General features: G+C 43.8%; 1 protein-coding gene and 1 long non-coding RNA gene across 2 annotated transcripts in view; both read left to right on the plus strand.

Annotated features, from left to right (window-relative positions):
* WDR38 (WD repeat domain 38) overlaps positions 1-20,209 on the plus strand; it is a 110,487-nt gene that overhangs the window by 65,475 nt on the left and 24,803 nt on the right. The window contains exons 6-7 of the mRNA XM_069748478.1: positions 2,962-3,084; positions 5,544-5,693. Coding sequence (XP_069604579.1) covers positions 2,962-3,084; positions 5,544-5,693 — 273 coding nt within the window. The remainder of the gene's footprint in view (positions 1-2,961; positions 3,085-5,543; positions 5,694-20,209) is intronic.
* Positions 13,139-19,517, plus strand: LOC138667305 (uncharacterized). The gene is made up of 3 exons (XR_011318701.1): positions 13,139-13,253; positions 15,713-15,862; positions 19,426-19,517. It is a non-coding gene; the product is annotated as an uncharacterized lncRNA (long non-coding RNA).

The raw sequence follows: 20,209 nt of genomic DNA on the forward strand, positions 1-20,209 counted from the left end.
AGTACATGCTTGGCTGGGCTCCCCAGTGGGCATGCAATTCGTTTTAAATCTTCCATTCACATGCACCCTTAACTTGGTTCACTCATATACATTCATATACAGTGCAGCACGGTGGCTCAGTGGTTATCACTGTTGATTTACAGTGCTGGGGTCCTGGGTTCAAATCTCACCAAGGGTTTCCTCCAGTTTCCTCCCACATGTCAAAGACATACTGATAGGGAATTTAGATTGTGAGCCCTAATGAGGACAGTGATGATTAGGTCTGTAAAGCACTAAGGAATTAATGGTGCTATATAAGCAAATAAATGGTGCTATATAAGCATAATTAAATAAATGCAAAGCATAATGCATGTTCAGCTTGGTTCTCCCATACATATACATGCTCGGTTTTCCCATACACATACATGCTGATCTCGGTTCTCCCATACATATACATGCTCGGTTCGGTACTCCCTTAGGCCGGTTTCACACGTCCAGTTAATTCCGGTACCGGAGAAATTGGTACCTGAGTTATCCGTGTCCGTGTGCTCATGTAGCACATCAGTGTGGCACACGTGCGGCAGCCGTGTGCCGCCCGTGTGCTGACTGAGGACCACACGGACTGTGCAGGAGACAGCGCTACAGTTAAGCGCTGTCCCCTGCTTTTGGTGCTGAAGCCGGCATTCATTCCTTCTCCCAAGCAGCGTTCGCTGGAGAGAAGGAATGAAAAATCAAGTTTTTTTTTGTTTGTTTGTGTTAAAAATAAAGTTTGTGGTCACCTCCCGCCTCCCATCCCCTGTGCACCCGCCCGCTTGCCGAGAAATACTCACCCAGCTCCTGCGATGTATGCTCTCAGTGCCGGCAGCCTGTCCTGTGTGAGCGGTCACGTGGTACCGCTCATTACAGTGATGAATATGCACATACGCACAGGGGATGGGAGGTGGGAGGTGACCCCAACCTTTATTTTTAACACAAACAAAAAAAAAACTTGATTTTTCATTCCTTCCCTCCAGCGACCGCTACTGGGGAGAAGGAATGAATGCCGGCTTCAGCACCACACGCAGTGGGGACAGCGCTTACTGTAGCGCTGTCTCTCCTGCGGGTGGTACGTGCACACGGAGGAGAGTGCACACTGTTCTCCGTGTGCACGTGTGCGGGACGTATTATGGTACGTGCTGCCGGAGAAAAGCGGACATGTTTCCGTGTTTTGCACACGGACACACGGTCCGTGAAAACACGGAGACATGTACATAGACCTATACACACGCATGCTCGGCTGAGCTCTCCCATACACATACATGCTCGGTTCTCCCATCATGAGGCAGTGACTGGTGTTATTTGCGAGGGTTGCTATATGTCCCCCAGGAGGTGCTCAGAAGCGTATTAGATCCGCTGGAGTATCTTGTGGTCACAGTAGGACACCTGTGAGTCAAAAGGCAGAATAAAGGTAAGCATGAACCTGGTCAGGTTATGTGGCCAAGGAATTGTTCAGGGAAACCCAGTGTGGGCTTTTATTTTTGAAACGGACTGCAGGAAGGTAGTGGGACTGGTCCGTTTCCTCTGGGCCAGATCTTGCAAGTGGCCCATGGCCACAGATTCCAGTTGAGATGAAGAAAAAAAAAACCCCTGCAAGAAGGGTGTCATGGTTAGGACATGGTTAATGTCCTGTTCTCTCAAGGTTAATTTTGCTGGCCTCCCTTTCGATCTGGGAGGGGTATTTCTACTCACTCCAAACTAGGATTTGCTGTCAGCTATACTTTATGTTCTAGTCTGTGTGCCTGACCCCTGGAGTGTGTGCCCGGTTTGCAATTGTTTTTCGTGCTCTCCATGCATTGCTCTGTTTGTTCTTCTGGATTTATGACCTTTGGCTTCACTTCTGTCGCACCCCCTTGGTACTTTGTGATCTCCTGGCTCCGATCTTAGCTTGTTTGACTACTCGCTTGTGTTTATCTCTTCTCCGCCCCCGACCACCTCCTACTCTGTCACATGGTTTAGGTCCTGGTTGTTACCTGGTTAGTTCCTGGCACGTTGCTCAGCTCCCTTGCTGCTGTGTGCAGCATTTCCCACATCAGTAGTACCCGGGAGCCGTGACAAAGAGTTTGGGTGTGTCAGTTTGGTTTCTGGGGGAATACAGAGCAGTCGGCTCTGCGGAGCTCCATCTGTGTGAAGCGACACAGGCAAACGGAGCCAAAAGACCTGGCACCCTCACTATACACAGCGGTGCAGTCGCCCACATCAACCCTTCACTGTCTATCTTCTGTTTTCCCGGCTGCGAACTGGAGGACACAGTTTCTTTTGTTTGTGAGTTGGACATTAAACCTACGTTTACTTTGAACTTTCCTAAGTCCCTGCCTCACCACTGTACAGTGTGGACATCGCTATGCTACACCATACATATACATGCTCAGTTCTCCCATACATATACATGCTCGGTTCTCCCATACATATACATGCTCGGCTCAGTTCTCTCATACACAATCATGTTTGCTTGATTCTCCCATACACATACAAGCTCGGTTCTCCCATACAAATATATGCTTGGCTTTGTTCTCTCATACATATACATGCTCGGTTCTCCCATACAAATATATGCTTGGCTTTGTTCTCCCATACATATACATACTCGGTTCTCCCATACACATTCATGCTCGGCTCTGTTCTCCCATACATATATATGCTTGGCTCGGTTCTCCTTTACACATACATCCTCGGCTCGGCTCTCCCATATACATGTTCGGCCCTATTCTCTCATCCATACGCATGCTATGTTTGGCTCTCCCATACATGCTCTGCTCAGGTTTCCTATGTAACAGTAGATACAGCCCATGTTTTTTCTAGAGTACAACAGTTTGTTTTTTCCAGTCTCATACTGAACTTTTAGCTACCTTTTAATTAACATTTTAAACTGGGCTAATTTTCTAAAAATCTATAATAATGTCATATCACAATGTGATGCTCTCATTTCTTTAATGACGATTGCAGGCCACAGGCTCCTGGGATTATACCGTTAGAGTGTGGAGTCTCCATAATGATGCATCAGACAGAACTCTGAAAGGACATACAGGAAATATCAACTGTGTATGCTTTTCTGTTTCTGGGATGTTGGTAAGAGAAAATGGCTTGCGAATTTCTAAACTCTGGACCTAATTTATCGGGCAGTGAAGAAATAGTGTTATGCACATGTTTGGTGTGAGCTAGTCTTGAGCTCTCTAGCCAGTCTTACACATTAGATGGAAGAAGGATGCTTGGCCAACTGTCCAGCCGACAGCCTTCTCTGCCTACTCTCCCATACACAGGAGGTCTTGTTTGGCCTCCTGTGTTTTCTATGAGAAATTTGCCAACTGACACAGCAGCCGGTGGTTTATCTCGGGGAGAACAATCGGCAGTCTGAAATCGGACATACACGATCGACATCTCTCCTGACCATCAATCGGCCAGCTCCCCCATACACGTTAGACTGTTGACGGAATACATCGATATCAGCGGGTTCGGCTAATGTTAGTTGAATGTGTATGGTTGCCTTAATGAATTGTCTGTTCTTTATCTGGATGTCCGACTTAGAACATTTATTACCTATCTAAGGGATAGGTTATTATAAGTGATTAATTACTGAAGGTCAACCAGCTGGGATCTCCATAAATCCCAAAAACGGGCTCAAAAAGACACATGTCCATTAAAGGGAATCTGTCACCCCAAAATACTCCTATAAGCTAAAGGTACCGTTACACTAAACGATTTACCAACGATCACGACCAGCGATACGACCTGGCCGTGATCGTTGGTAAGTCGTTGTGTGGTCGCGGGGCAGCTGTCACACAGACAGCTCTCTCCAGCGACCAACGATCTGGGGAACAACTTCGGCATAGTTGAAACTGTCTTCAACGATGTCGAAGTCCCCGGGTAACCAGGGTAAACATCGGGTTACTAAGTGCAGGGCCGCGCTTAGTAACCCGATATTTACCCTGGTTACCATTGTAAAAGTAAAAAAAAAACAGTACATACTCACATTCCGATGCCTGTCACATCCCCCGGCGTCAGCTTCCCTGCACTGTGTAAGTGCCGGCCGTAAAGCAGTGCCGGCCAGCGCTGACACAGTCAGTGCGGGAAGCTAACGCCGGGGGACGTGACAGACGTCAGAATGTGAGTATGTAGTGTTTTTTTTTTTTTTACTTTTACAATGGTAACCAGGGTAAATATCGGGTTATTAAGCGCGTCCCTGCGCTTAGTAACCTGATATTTACCCTGGTTACCAGTGAACACATCGCTGGATCGGCGTCACACACGTCGATTCAGCGATGACAGCGGGTAATCAGTGACCAAAAAAAGGTCCTGATCATTCACAGCGACCAACGATCTCCCAGCAGGGGCCTGATCGTTGGTCGCTGTCACGCATAACGATTTCGTTAACGATATCGTTGCTACGTCACAAAAAGCAACGATATCGTTAACAAAATCGTTATGTGTGAAGGTACCTTTAGGCCACCGGCATGAGGGGCTTATCTACAGCATTCTGTAATGCTGTAGATAAGCCCCTGATGTAACCTGAAAGATAAGAAAAACAAGTTAGTTTATACTCACCCAGGGGGGCGGTCCGGTCCGATGGGCGTCGCGGTCCGGGTCCAGTGCGTCCCATCTTCATGCGATGGCGTCCTCTTCTTTGCTTCCTGCTGCGGCTCCTGTGCAGGTGTACTGATTTGCCCTGTTGAGGGCAGAGCAAAGCACTGCAGTGTGCAGGCGTCGGGAAAGGTTAGAAAAGCCCGTCACCTTCTACAAAAAAAAATCTATGCTATTACTTTAATCCATTGATAGTTCCCACTGTGACCAGCTTCTAAGGTAGACTGCTCCACAGATTAATATTTCTCCTGCTAAAGAAGATTTGTCTCCTCTGGAGATTGACCCTTTTTTTCTCAAGGCGGAGAGAATACCCTCTTGTCTTTTTAGGGTGAAACCACTTTTGACCATACTTCTTTTATGGGCCATTTATGTACTTGTACAAGTTAATCATGTCCTCCATTAGAAGTCACTTCTCAAGACTGAATAAATGTAATTCTTTTAATCTTTCCTCATAATTAAGATCCTCCGTGCCCCTCATCAGTTTTATGGCTCTTCTGGTGTCCATAAATGAATTGCCTATTCCAGTTGAGGTTGCACCAGCGCTTTGTAAAGTAGCAGTATTACGTGTCTGTCCCGCGAATCCATGCCTCTTTTAATATACGACAATATCCTGTTGGCCTTAGAAGCTGCACCCAGATCCTTCTCTACAAGTGACTCTCCTAGTTTTATGATACCGCATATTATTATTTAGCATGAACACAACTTTACATTTCTCCACATTGAACCTCATGTGTCAAGTGGATGCCCAAAAACTCAGTGTATCCAAATCAGCCTCTAGCTTCTGAACATCTTCCATACACTGAACGATACTTCATAGGTTGTAGTCATCTGCAAAAATAGAAACATGATTAATGCCGTCTTTTATATAATCAATAAATAAGTTAAAGACAGCAGACCCAGAGCTAAGCCTTGGTTTACACAATTTCTTGGGTATTTAATTTTTTGTTCAGGCTTCTGGATCATGGGACAAAACAATAAGAGTTTGGAACCCAAGTAGAGGAGCCTTGATCTTTCTCCTGAAAGGTCACGTGGACTGGTTAAGAACCTTGTCTTTCTCCCGTGACGGTATACTTTTGGCTTCTACAGGACATGACAAGACGGTAAGAGCTATGACATCTGGATAACGATACCTATTGCTAATTAATGCAGTTGTACAGTTAAATGATTGTCGATAGGCTAAAATACAATTTTATTATATTATTTTGCCTACATAGTCAGCAAATCCCTTGTAGCCAAATCGGTTGCTATGTTCTCTCTATGTCAACTCTGAGTGTCCTAGATTCCTACAAGAAACCATCTACTGATAGAAAGACAATCCACTGAAACATAAATAAATATCTCCAAGGGGCAAATTGCCACATTGATAGACTACTTTATAAATCTCTCAAGACACTCCGAATACCATAAATCCTACACGAAACCACAAAAGGAGTATATGTCCCACTCAGGTGAACATTTTAAGGTACTTTATTAATAAATACACAATGTATAAAATGACAAATAAATACAGAACAGACATGAAAAAAGCTCAAACAGCAACTCATGTGAAGAAAGAGCAACACAACTAAAATACCGGACTGAGAAGGTAAGCGTATTTAGCAGGCATATAGTCCAAATTGACCAATATCCGTTACAGCACGTAACACCCCATAATAGGGCTGGACACTAATAAGAGCATCATAGCCTCTATGCATAGATATCGGTGAACTGTTCCCCACCTACTGATATTCTATCAAGCGTAGTGCAAGAGGGAAATATAAATGGACCCCTATCAAAGGACGCTCATCTTACCCATAATATAAACCGTCAGTGTGCGCTCCACAGCAGCCCCAACGCGCGTTTCGCGTGGGCTTCTTCCGGGGGCTGTATGTGTGTCTCATTCCCATATGCTTATATATCCCTCCCGCAGCTGTTCCCACTGCTAATCATCCATGCCCAGCACCTGCGCACTAGGGTATGTTACACGACCTCACGGCCGTAAAGCGATATTCGCGCATGCGTGTTGAGGTACCACCAGCAACTTAGGTAAGCGGCGCAGTGTTAATATACCGCTGCCTAACCGCAACTATTCCCACTGCTCATCCCCAGCGCCTGCGCACTGAGAGGATAGCAGTAAAGCGATATTCGCGCGTGCGCATAACGGCACCAAGAAGCTCCTTAGGCAGCGGCACCATGTAAGTATATCACTGCCTGACACATATCACAGCATCCTACGGCGCATGTGCGTCGTGCAACGCACCCTCCAAGATGTATCACCAATGCCAACATTAGATGATGTTCTACCAGATTTATCAAAGGCTAAAATATTTTCTGTATGTGATGTAAAAAATGGATTCTGGCATGTGGCCCTGACTGAAGATTCAAGTTTATTGACAACATTTTCTTCACCATTTGGACGCTTTAAATGGCTGAAAATGCCCATGGGACTAAAACCTGCTCCAGAGATATTCCAGCAGAAATTGATGCAGGCTTTGGAAGGACTTACTGGAATGAAGACAATAGCGGATGATATCCTAGTAGTGGGAGAAGGTGAAAATATGGAATCTGCAATCAAGGATCACGATCAGAAGATGATACAATTTTTGGACAGATGCAGAGAAAAAAACATAAAGCTGAATTTGGACAAATTCAAATTGAAAATGACAGTAGTGGCCTATATTGGTCATCGACTGACTTCAACTGGGGTCAAAGTGGATCCTGAAAAGGTGAGAGCAATACAAGATTTGCCTACTTAGGAGACATTGCAACCTCATGAAATTCCACATAGGCCTTGGTCAAAAATAGGAACTGACTTGTTCACATGGAATGACAAAGAATACCTGATTACAGTGGACTATTTCTCTAACTTCTGGGAGGTTGATTTGGTGCAGGACACAAGGGCGAGAACAGTGATTAAAAAACTCAAGGCCCATTTTGCCAGGTATGGCATTCCAGATATCGTTTTCTCTGACAATGCGGCACAGTTTACGTCGGAAGAATTCAAAACTTTCAGTAAGAAATGGGAATTTGAACACCAGACGTCTTCTCCAAGATATCCTCAGAGTAATGGGAAAGCAGAGTCAGCAGTAAAAACGGCCAAAAGACACATGCAGAAAGCAAACCAGGCGGGTGCTGATGTATATCTGTCTATACTGGATCATAGAAACACACCCACCCAAGGCCTAGACAGTAGTCCGGCACAGAGGCTCATGAGTAGGCGTACAAAATCACTAGTACCAACTGCGTGTCATCTGTTAGAGCCAAAGCTGCTGGGAAACATCGAAGCTAAATTACAGAAGAATCAAGCTAGGCAAGCTTTCTATTACAATAAATCTGCAAAGGATCTGCCTGAGCTCCAGAGAAATGACAACATTCGGCTGCAGCCAAGCACCACATTTGATAAACACTGGCAAAAAGCAAAGGTTGTCCAGAAACTGGGACCTCGGTCTTACGAAATTCTAACAGACGACGGAAGAAGACTAAGGAGGAATCGAAGATATTTGAGGAAAACGCAAGAAAGAGATGATTCATGGCCTTTTGAACAGTATCCAGACACCCAAGACAACGAGGCAGCAAGTACAAGTCAGGCACCAACAGTGACAGCTGACCATCAGGGTGAGGACTCTGGCCAGAGACAGACAATATTAGAAGAACTACCAAATGTACCAGATGTAGAAAGTGACACATCTTATATTACCAGAGCTGGCAGAATTAGCAAAAAGCCGGCGCACCTCAAAGATTATATCTAACTGGACGTACTAGGTTAATTTCTAACTTTGTCATAGTATACATTAGTTTAGTATCTTTTATTGTTCCTCTAGTTAAAAGGGAAAGGATGTAGTAATATGTTATATGTTCATGTGGCCTCTAGGGGTCTCACTACTTTTATGTGTGTTCTATCTTCTTTGTTTGGAACTTGTTGGATGTTGTTGTACTCGGAATTCATGTAATGGAGGTTGAGACATGATGTGAATAAAGAGCCTGGAGATACTCACAGAGTGTGATTTATAACAGGATTCATCAAACAGAACACAGGAGTCCAGTAGATGGTCCTACTTGTGACTGACAGCTATCTCTGCATGCACAGTCCTAGAGGGACTGTCCACTGGACTCACATGAATAAGAGCACCAGAATTTCAATTAACCCTGCTGTTCTGTTTAGATTTCACATACACTTGTACTGTTCCCGGTCATTTTTGACCGTCCTTATAAAATAATCATTTTTAGCTAATCTAAGTGGTTTTTTTAAACAGTTTTTGCACTATTATATTGCTTGTGAAGATGGTTGTTCAAATACCAGAAAAAAAAAATACAAAGCTTGTTTTATATTTTTTTTATATCCAAAAGGGAACATGGTATTTTTTCGATTTTTGTAAAAATTGATTATTTTTGCAGATAACAAAAAAATCTTGATCTAAATGTTAACTATAAGTAATAATATCAAACATTATGTAGATATACTTTTTTCAAAGGCAAAAAAAAAAAAAAAGCTTTTTTCTCTATAAAATGGCAAAAAACGTTGTTTTTTTATACACTTATACTGTTCCCGGTCATTTTTGACCGGACCTAACAAAGTTGTGATTTGTACCTAATTCAAGTGTTATTTGATTACCTGTTGCATTGTTTTACTGTATGTGAACATGGTTTTCAATAATCAGATGAAAAATTAAATCAAAAACTTTTATTTTTTGAATCAAATAAATTAACATTTTTTGCAATATTTGCTTCATATTGCACATAAAAACTTTTCTTTATTCTAAACTATATACAAACTTTAAAAAAAAAAAAAGGTTTTTTGTCAAAAACAAATGATAAATGCGATCAATGTATTACTTGCATTGATCACATGTATAATTTACATGACGCTTGCACAAGTATTTTGCACATTTGCAACATATAATATTAGATTTATGGTTACTGGACGTTGGACAGAATGAGCATCTTTTTCGCTTGCAGCTGGTTGCGATGGTGGAAGCCGTTTCAGTATCAGTGGTGGTCGAAGCTGTTGGCTCGCCGTCTCCACCATGCTCTCAAATTTGTCGGGCCACTTTTTCTGCACTCTCATTTCTTGGATTTCGTGGCCGTGTTTTTACATATGGATTAGTGAGAGACTTCCCCAATTCCTCAATAAAAAGTCGTCGTTTGTGTAATTTTTTTTCTTGCCATTTGGGGTTTATTTCCCGCCACAATACAAAGGCATTATAGGCAGATACATCGATCAGGTTGTAAAAGAGAATCATAGGCCACCTATTTGTTTTTCTTTTACATGTATACGTGCCTACAAGCTGGTCTAATGTGTCAACAGCACCTTTAGTGGCGTTATAGTGAAGAATCATGTCTGGCTTTCTGTCATCTCTCTCACTTATTTTTGCATCATGGTGCATGGTGCTCATGAGGATAAATTGTTTATTTTTTTTGGGAACGTACGACACTACCGTAGTGTCCTTTGTAAAATAAAACATTGAACTGTGTACGTCTCTCTTATTGAGGATACCCTGTGGAAGTTCAGGTTTATTTTTTCGTACAGTACCCAGCATAGTTATATTGTTTTTTTGTAACATCTGCCCCAATTGGTAGGATGTGAAAAAATTGTCACAGGTAACGTTTCTCCCTTTGAGTCCATGGGTCAAGTCCAAAACTACCCTCATGCCTTGGTTTTTTTCAGGTCTTTCTAGAGGGTTTTTTCCAATATATACTTGAACATTTGCAGCATATGATGTTTTACTGTCACACAGAGTCCAGATTTTTATACCGTATTTTGCTGGTTTACTTGGAATGTATTGCCTGAATGGGCACCTGCCTCTAAATGACACCAGCTGCTCATCAACAGTGACATTTTCTACGGTATTATAACATTTTGGGAGTATCTCGACCCATTTACTCCACAAATCCCTAATTGGGGCAAGTTTATCTGTGCTTCTTCTTTCAGATCTATCCGTTTTGTCATCAAACCGTAGAACTCTGGAAATTTCGTGGAATCTTTCTAAAGACATGGTGGCCCTAAATATATGGCGCCCCGTTTCCGAATTCCACAAACTTTTAGTGGACTCTCCATATGATTTGTATACTCCAGCTAATAGAAGTAACCCGATGTAAGCATTCATAGCCGTCACATCGAAGTTCTTCCATTTATCGCCATAAACCTTTTTTCCCTCAATGTTTGTCATTTGGATAAGTATATTTTGCATGGCTATATTTATGAATAATAGGAATGCCGATTGAATGTCATCAATTCTAGCAATTGCATATCTAGTGGGACCTGGAGTATCTGTGATGACATTTGATGAAGACCTTCTACCAGTCGGAGCAGGAGGCTGCAATTTCCAAACGATATCTTTGTTTTTTGAATTGATTTCTTGCGTCAGACCGGTTGTCGGGGTTTCCACATCAGATTCACCCTCAGAATCCGAGTTCTCGGCAATATCTTCATCCTCACTAATGTTGTCCTCCTCTTCGGAGGTACGTGGTACCGCTCATTACAGTGATGAATATGCACATACGCACAGGGGATGGGAGGTGGGAGGTGACCCCAACCTTTATTTTTAACACAAACAAAAAAAAAACTTGATTTTTCATTCCTTCCCTCCAGCGACCGCTACTGGGGAGAAGGAATGAATGCCGGCTTCAGCACCACACGCAGTGGGGACAGCGCTTACTGTAGCGCTGTCTCTCCTGCGGGTGGTACGTGCACACGGAGGAGAGTGCACACTGTTCTCCGTGTGCACGTGTGCGGGACGTATTATGGTACGTGCTGCCGGAGAAAAGCGGACATGTTTCCGTGTTTTGCACACGGACACACGGTCCGTGAAAACACGGAGACATGTACATAGACCTATACACACGCATGCTCGGCTGAGCTCTCCCATACACATACATGCTCGGTTCTCCCATCATGAGGCAGTGACTGGTGTTATTTGCGAGGGTTGCTATATGTCCCCCAGGAGGTGCTCAGAAGCGTATTAGATCCGCTGGAGTATCTTGTGGTCACAGTAGGACACCTGTGAGTCAAAAGGCAGAATAAAGGTAAGCATGAACCTGGTCAGGTTATGTGGCCAAGGAATTGTTCAGGGAAACCCAGTGTGGGCTTTTATTTTTGAAACGGACTGCAGGAAGGTAGTGGGACTGGTCCGTTTCCTCTGGGCCAGATCTTGCAAGTGGCCCATGGCCACAGATTCCAGTTGAGATGAAGAAAAAAAAAACCCCTGCAAGAAGGGTGTCATGGTTAGGACATGGTTAATGTCCTGTTCTCTCAAGGTTAATTTTGCTGGCCTCCCTTTCGATCTGGGAGGGGTATTTCTACTCACTCCAAACTAGGATTTGCTGTCAGCTATACTTTATGTTCTAGTCTGTGTGCCTGACCCCTGGAGTGTGTGCCCGGTTTGCAATTGTTTTTCGTGCTCTCCATGCATTGCTCTGTTTGTTCTTCTGGATTTATGACCTTTGGCTTCACTTCTGTCGCACCCCCTTGGTACTTTGTGATCTCCTGGCTCCGATCTTAGCTTGTTTGACTACTCGCTTGTGTTTATCTCTTCTCCGCCCCCGACCACCTCCTACTCTGTCACATGGTTTAGGTCCTGGTTGTTACCTGGTTAGTTCCTGGCACGTTGCTCAGCTCCCTTGCTGCTGTGTGCAGCATTTCCCACATCAGTAGTACCCGGGAGCCGTGACAAAGAGTTTGGGTGTGTCAGTTTGGTTTCTGGGGGAATACAGAGCAGTCGGCTCTGCGGAGCTCCATCTGTGTGAAGCGACACAGGCAAACGGAGCCAAAAGACCTGGCACCCTCACTATACACAGCGGTGCAGTCGCCCACATCAACCCTTCACTGTCTATCTTCTGTTTTCCCGGCTGCGAACTGGAGGACACAGTTTCTTTTGTTTGTGAGTTGGACATTAAACCTACGTTTACTTTGAACTTTCCTAAGTCCCTGCCTCACCACTGTACAGTGTGGACATCGCTATGCTACACCATACATATACATGCTCAGTTCTCCCATACATATACATGCTCGGTTCTCCCATACATATACATGCTCGGCTCAGTTCTCTCATACACAATCATGTTTGCTTGATTCTCCCATACACATACAAGCTCGGTTCTCCCATACAAATATATGCTTGGCTTTGTTCTCTCATACATATACATGCTCGGTTCTCCCATACAAATATATGCTTGGCTTTGTTCTCCCATACATATACATACTCGGTTCTCCCATACACATTCATGCTCGGCTCTGTTCTCCCATACATATATATGCTTGGCTCGGTTCTCCTTTACACATACATCCTCGGCTCGGCTCTCCCATATACATGTTCGGCCCTATTCTCTCATCCATACGCATGCTATGTTTGGCTCTCCCATACATGCTCTGCTCAGGTTTCCTATGTAACAGTAGATACAGCCCATGTTTTTTCTAGAGTACAACAGTTTGTTTTTTCCAGTCTCATACTGAACTTTTAGCTACCTTTTAATTAACATTTTAAACTGGGCTAATTTTCTAAAAATCTATAATAATGTCATATCACAATGTGATGCTCTCATTTCTTTAATGACGATTGCAGGCCACAGGCTCCTGGGATTATACCGTTAGAGTGTGGAGTCTCCATAATGATGCATCAGACAGAACTCTGAAAGGACATACAGGAAATATCAACTGTGTATGCTTTTCTGTTTCTGGGATGTTGGTAAGAGAAAATGGCTTGCGAATTTCTAAACTCTGGACCTAATTTATCGGGCAGTGAAGAAATAGTGTTATGCACATGTTTGGTGTGAGCTAGTCTTGAGCTCTCTAGCCAGTCTTACACATTAGATGGAAGAAGGATGCTTGGCCAACTGTCCAGCCGACAGCCTTCTCTGCCTACTCTCCCATACACAGGAGGTCTTGTTTGGCCTCCTGTGTTTTCTATGAGAAATTTGCCAACTGACACAGCAGCCGGTGGTTTATCTCGGGGAGAACAATCGGCAGTCTGAAATCGGACATACACGATCGACATCTCTCCTGACCATCAATCGGCCAGCTCCCCCATACACGTTAGACTGTTGACGGAATACATCGATATCAGCGGGTTCGGCTAATGTTAGTTGAATGTGTATGGTTGCCTTAATGAATTGTCTGTTCTTTATCTGGATGTCCGACTTAGAACATTTATTACCTATCTAAGGGATAGGTTATTATAAGTGATTAATTACTGAAGGTCAACCAGCTGGGATCTCCATAAATCCCAAAAACGGGCTCAAAAAGACACATGTCCATTAAAGGGAATCTGTCACCCCAAAATACTCCTATAAGCTAAAGGTACCGTTACACTAAACGATTTACCAACGATCACGACCAGCGATACGACCTGGCCGTGATCGTTGGTAAGTCGTTGTGTGGTCGCGGGGCAGCTGTCACACAGACAGCTCTCTCCAGCGACCAACGATCTGGGGAACAACTTCGGCATAGTTGAAACTGTCTTCAACGATGTCGAAGTCCCCGGGTAACCAGGGTAAACATCGGGTTACTAAGTGCAGGGCCGCGCTTAGTAACCCGATATTTACCCTGGTTACCATTGTAAAAGTAAAAAAAAAACAGTACATACTCACATTCCGATGCCTGTCACATCCCCCGGCGTCAGCTTCCCTGCACTGTGTAAGTGCCGGCCGTAAAGCAGTGCCGGCCAGCGCTGACACAGTCAGTGCGGGAAGCTAACGCCGGGGGACGTGACAGACGTCAGAATGTGAGTATGTAGTGTTTTTTTTTTTTTTACTTTTACAATGGTAACCAGGGTAAATATCGGGTTATTAAGCGCGTCCCTGCGCTTAGTAACCTGATATTTACCCTGGTTACCAGTGAACACATCGCTGGATCGGCGTCACACACGTCGATTCAGCGATGACAGCGGGTAATCAGTGACCAAAAAAAGGTCCTGATCATTCACAGCGACCAACGATCTCCCAGCAGGGGCCTGATCGTTGGTCGCTGTCACGCATAACGATTTCGTTAACGATATCGTTGCTACGTCACAAAAAGCAACGATATCGTTAACAAAATCGTTATGTGTGAAGGTACCTTTAGGCCACCGGCATGAGGGGCTTATCTACAGCATTCTGTAATGCTGTAGATAAGCCCCTGATGTAACCTGAAAGATAAGAAAAACAAGTTAGTTTATACTCACCCAGGGGGGCGGTCCGGTCCGATGGGCGTCGCGGTCCGGGTCCAGTGCGTCCCATCTTCATGCGATGGCGTCCTCTTCTTTGCTTCCTGCTGCGGCTCCTGTGCAGGTGTACTGATTTGCCCTGTTGAGGGCAGAGCAAAGCACTGCAGTGTGCAGGCGTCGGGAAAGGTTAGAAAAGCCCGTCACCTTCTACAAAAAAAAATCTATGCTATTACTTTAATCCATTGATAGTTCCCACTGTGACCAGCTTCTAAGGTAGACTGCTCCACAGATTAATATTTCTCCTGCTAAAGAAGATTTGTCTCCTCTGGAGATTGACCCTTTTTTTCTCAAGGCGGAGAGAATACCCTCTTGTCTTTTTAGGGTGAAACCACTTTTGACCATACTTCTTTTATGGGCCATTTATGTACTTGTACAAGTTAATCATGTCCTCCATTAGAAGTCACTTCTCAAGACTGAATAAATGTAATTCTTTTAATCTTTCCTCATAATTAAGATCCTCCGTGCCCCTCATCAGTTTTATGGCTCTTCTGGTGTCCATAAATGAATTGCCTATTCCAGTTGAGGTTGCACCAGCGCTTTGTAAAGTAGCAGTATTACGTGTCTGTCCCGCGAATCCATGCCTCTTTTAATATACGACAATATCCTGTTGGCCTTAGAAGCTGCACCCAGATCCTTCTCTACAAGTGACTCTCCTAGTTTTATGATACCGCATATTATTATTTAGCATGAACACAACTTTACATTTCTCCACATTGAACCTCATGTGTCAAGTGGATGCCCAAAAACTCAGTGTATCCAAATCAGCCTCTAGCTTCTGAACATCTTCCATACACTGAACGATACTTCATAGGTTGTAGTCATCTGCAAAAATAGAAACATGATTAATGCCGTCTTTTATATAATCAATAAATAAGTTAAAGACAGCAGACCCAGAGCTAAGCCTTGGTTTACACAATTTCTTGGGTATTTAATTTTTTGTTCAGGCTTCTGGATCATGGGACAAAACAATAAGAGTTTGGAACCCAAGTAGAGGAGCCTTGATCTTTCTCCTGAAAGGTCACGTGGACTGGTTAAGAACCTTGTCTTTCTCCCGTGACGGTATACTTTTGGCTTCTACAGGACATGACAAGACGGTAAGAGCTATGACATCTGGATAACGATACCTATTGCTAATTAATGCAGTTGTACAGTTAAATGATTGTCGATAGGCTAAAATACAATTTTATTATATTATTTTGCCTACATAGTCAGCAAATCCCTTGTAGCCAAATCGGTTGCTATGTTCTCTCTATGTCAACTCTGAGTGTCCTAGATTCCTACAAGAAACCATCTACTGATAGAAAGACAATCCACTGAAACATAAATAAATATCTCCAAGGGGCAAATTGCCACATTGATAGACTACTTTATAAATCTCTCAAGACACTCCGAATACCATAAATCCTACACGAAACCACAAAAGGAGTATATGTCCCACTCAGGTGAACATTTTAAGGTACTTTATTAATAAATACACAATGTATAAAATGACAAATAAATACAGAACAGACATGAAAAAAGCTCAAACAGCAACTCATGTGAAGAAAGAGCAACACAACTAAAATACCGGACTGAGAAGGTAAGCGTATTTAGCAGGCATATAGTCCAAATTGACCAATATCCGTTACAGCACGTAACACCCCATAATAGGGCTGGACACTAATAAGAGCATCATAGCCTCTATGCATAGATATCGGTGAACTGTTCCCCACCTACTGATATTCTATCAAGCGTAGTGCAAGAGGGAAATATAAATGGACCCCTATCAAAGGACGCTCATCTTACCCATAATATAAACCGTCAGTGTGCGCTCCACAGCAGCCCCAACGCGCGTTTCGCGTGGGCTTCTTCCGGGGGCTGTATGTGTGTCTCATTCCCATATGCTTATATATCCCTCCCGCAGCTGTTCCCACTGCTAATCATCCATGCCCAGCACCTGCGCACTAGGGTATGTTACACGACCTCACGGCCGTAAAGCGATATTCGCGCATGCGTGTTGAGGTACCACCAGCAACTTAGGTAAGCGGCGCAGTGTTAATATACCGCTGCCTAACCGCAACTATTCCCACTGCTCATCCCCAGCGCCTGCGCACTGAGAGGATAGCAGTAAAGCGATATTCGCGCGTGCGCATAACGGCACCAAGAAGCTCCTTAGGCAGCGGCACCATGTAAGTATATCACTGCCTGACACATATCACAGCATCCTACGGCGCATGTGCGTCGTGCAACGCACCCTCCAAGATGTATCACCGCGGACCGCACACATGACAGGATGGGCGAGGGGAAATCCCCATGACGTCATATCGCCCACCTGACATTATGGAGGCCCACAGGGATGGATCAGGATGCATCAACAGCGGACATGCGCACATGCTGAAGGGTAAATATAATAGGATGAATATGCAGGGAGAAGGGAAAACAAGAAAGAGCAACCAATTAAAAATAATTTCCTTCAACCAATTAGAAAGAAGAGGGAGGAGAAAAGAAAGGGAGAATGGAGGAACCCTATATAATAAAATATCGTGATAATATTAGAATATAGTATATGAAACAGGGAAAAACAACATTTCATGCTTTTCAATACATTAAAAGTGACTAGTGCAAAAAGTGGCTAGTATCTAGGATATATTTATACAATAACAATATCTATATAACTCCCCTCAGCAAAAAGCATGAATACAATAGTGACAAGTATAATAAAAATCATTATTTAAGAGTTCCAATTCATTTACTTCATCCAAAACCCATTCGTGAATGTCCCGCAGATCCAATGTGGCAGAGATTCCAAATTCTCCATGGACCATTTCTCCAACCATCTCTCCAAAACAGGAAAAGCTGCGCAGAAGAACCTCTGCATACGGGAAGTCGACCACAGAATGGTAAGAAATGATGACACAAATAACTACATAAAATGACAAAAGACACACATAATTAAAAACCAAAACCAAGGAACAGACCTACCTAGAAGGCCACAAACACAGGAACAGTTATTACAGTATTTATACACTACTCCTTCAGAGAAATGCCGAAAAGCTAAGTTGTTCATTAAGGCCCCTTGGGACCATAGTGCCCAATGTTGTAATCCACCAGCATTCTAATTGGGCAAGCGTCCTCTTCAAATCACCACCTCTAATCCCACACCTCACTCGGTCAATCCCAATCACTTGAAGATCTTTTGGATTGCATCCATGACATGATTTAAAGTGGCGTGGGATCGTTTTTAGAGTGGTGTAATCCTCAATCCCCGCGGCTGCCTGGATATCCCTGACATGCTCACGGGTACGTACCCGGATCTCACGTGATGTTAGTCCAACATAATTTAAGTTACAGGTACATCTGGCCAAATATATCACAAATGTAGTACCATCCGCCCATCCTGTCATGTGTGCGGTCCGCGGTGATGCATCTTGGAGGGTGCGTTGCACGGCGTACATGCGCCGTAGGATGCTGTGATATGTGTCAGGCAGTGATATACTTACATGGTGCCGCTGCCTAAGGAGCTTCTTGGTGCCGTTATGCGCACGCGCGAATATCGCTTTACTGCTATCCTCTCAGTGCGCAGGCGCTGGGGATGAGCAGTGGGAATAGTTGCGGTTAGGCAGCGGTATATTAACACTGCGCCGCTTACCTTAGTTGCTGGTGGTACCTCAACACGCATGCGCGAATATCGCTTTACGGCCATGAGGTCGTGTAACATACCCTAGTGCGCAGGCGCTGGGCATGGATGATTAGCAGTTGGAACAGCTGCGGGAGGGATATATATAAGCATATGGGAATGACACACACATACAGCCCCCGGAAGAAGCCCACGCGAAACGCGCGTTGGGGCTGCTGTGGAGCGCACACTGACGGATTATATTATGGGTAAGATGAGCGTCCTTTGATAGGGGTCCATTTATATTTCCCTCTTGCACTACGCTTGATAGAATATCAGTAGGTGGGGAACAGTTCACCGATATCTATGCATAGAGGTTATGATGCTCTTATTAGTGTCCAGCCCTGTTATGGGGTGTTACATGCTGTAACGAATATTGGTCAATTTGGACTATATGCCTGCTAGGTACGCTTACCTTCTCAGTCCGGTATTTTAGTTGTGTTGCTCTTTCTTCACATAAGTTGCTGTTTGAGCTTTTTTTCATGTCTGTTCTGTATTTATTTGTCATTTTATACATTGTGTATTTATTAATAAAGTACCTTAAAATGTTCACCTGAGTGGGACATATACTCCTTTTGTGGTTTCGTGTAGGATTTAAGAAACCATCTACGTATTATGTAGGTCCATATCTAAGCGTGATGTCCGCTAAATCCTGTGGTATCCGGCACAAAGACAATAGTGCCAGTTCCTTGAAAGGGATCTGTGGACACCATGGAATAGAGAAGCTGAGCAGAATGATATATATAGTAGGTTTGTTCAAAAAGATTCAGTCAAACTTGTATTTTATTTCTCGAAATCCCTGGTGATGTTTTGTATGTACAGGATGTAGCAATATGTTATATGTTCATGTGGCCTCTAGGGGTCTCACTACTTTTATGTGTGTTCGATCTTCTTTGTTTGGAACTTGTTGGATGTTGTTGTACTCGGAATTCATGTAATGGAGGTTGAGACATGATGTGAATAAAGAGCCTGGAGATACTCACAGAGTGTGATTTATGACAGGATTCATCAAACAGAACATCGTGGCAGCCGGGCACAGAACCTGCAAATTCTTAGAGCTTATATGAGGCTGGAACTGCACAGATCACTGCAACTGTAAGTACAGATTCCCTGACAGTACAGAAAAATGGAGACTGGTCTGAAGCCCCCTCAGAGACTGGATGTCACTTCATGTAATCTGTCCCAGACTTGGAGACATTGGAAGGAAGAGTTTACACTGTATGTGGATCTGACTGTGGGCCCCACTGATGACAAACGGAAAGTAAAGCTGTTTTATTACCTAATTGGGGAAAATGGCAGAGAATTAGCCCACACCTTGCTCCCAGACACAGACAACCTCCTCCTAGCAGACATTGTGCAGGCATTTGATAAACACTGTGACCCAAAGAAGAATGAGACAGTGGAAAGATATAAGTTTTTCACAAGACATCAGGAGGATGGTGAAAATGTGGACAGATATCTGACAGAGCTGAGGAGACTTGCAGAAACATGTGGCTTTGGAGAGATCAGGGACAGTCTAATCAAGGACAGAATGGTGTGTGGCATAAAGGACAGTCATCTCAAAGAAAGATTACTGAGAGAGGAAGGCATGACTTTAGAGAAATGTATGCAAATCTGCAGGGCTGCTGAGCTCACAAAGCACAGCCTGAAGATGATGGCAGGCACCAGTGAGAATGATGATGACAAGGTACATGCAGTATCTATGAAAGGAAAGACAGGACCAGACTACCCTATAAACACTGTCCACTGCAAGTATTGTGGGAAAAGACATGAGAGAGACAAAACC

Source organism: Ranitomeya imitator, chromosome 2, assembly GCF_032444005.1.
Source record: "Ranitomeya imitator isolate aRanImi1 chromosome 2, aRanImi1.pri, whole genome shotgun sequence".
Classification (NCBI taxonomy): domain Eukaryota; kingdom Metazoa; phylum Chordata; class Amphibia; order Anura; family Dendrobatidae; genus Ranitomeya; species Ranitomeya imitator.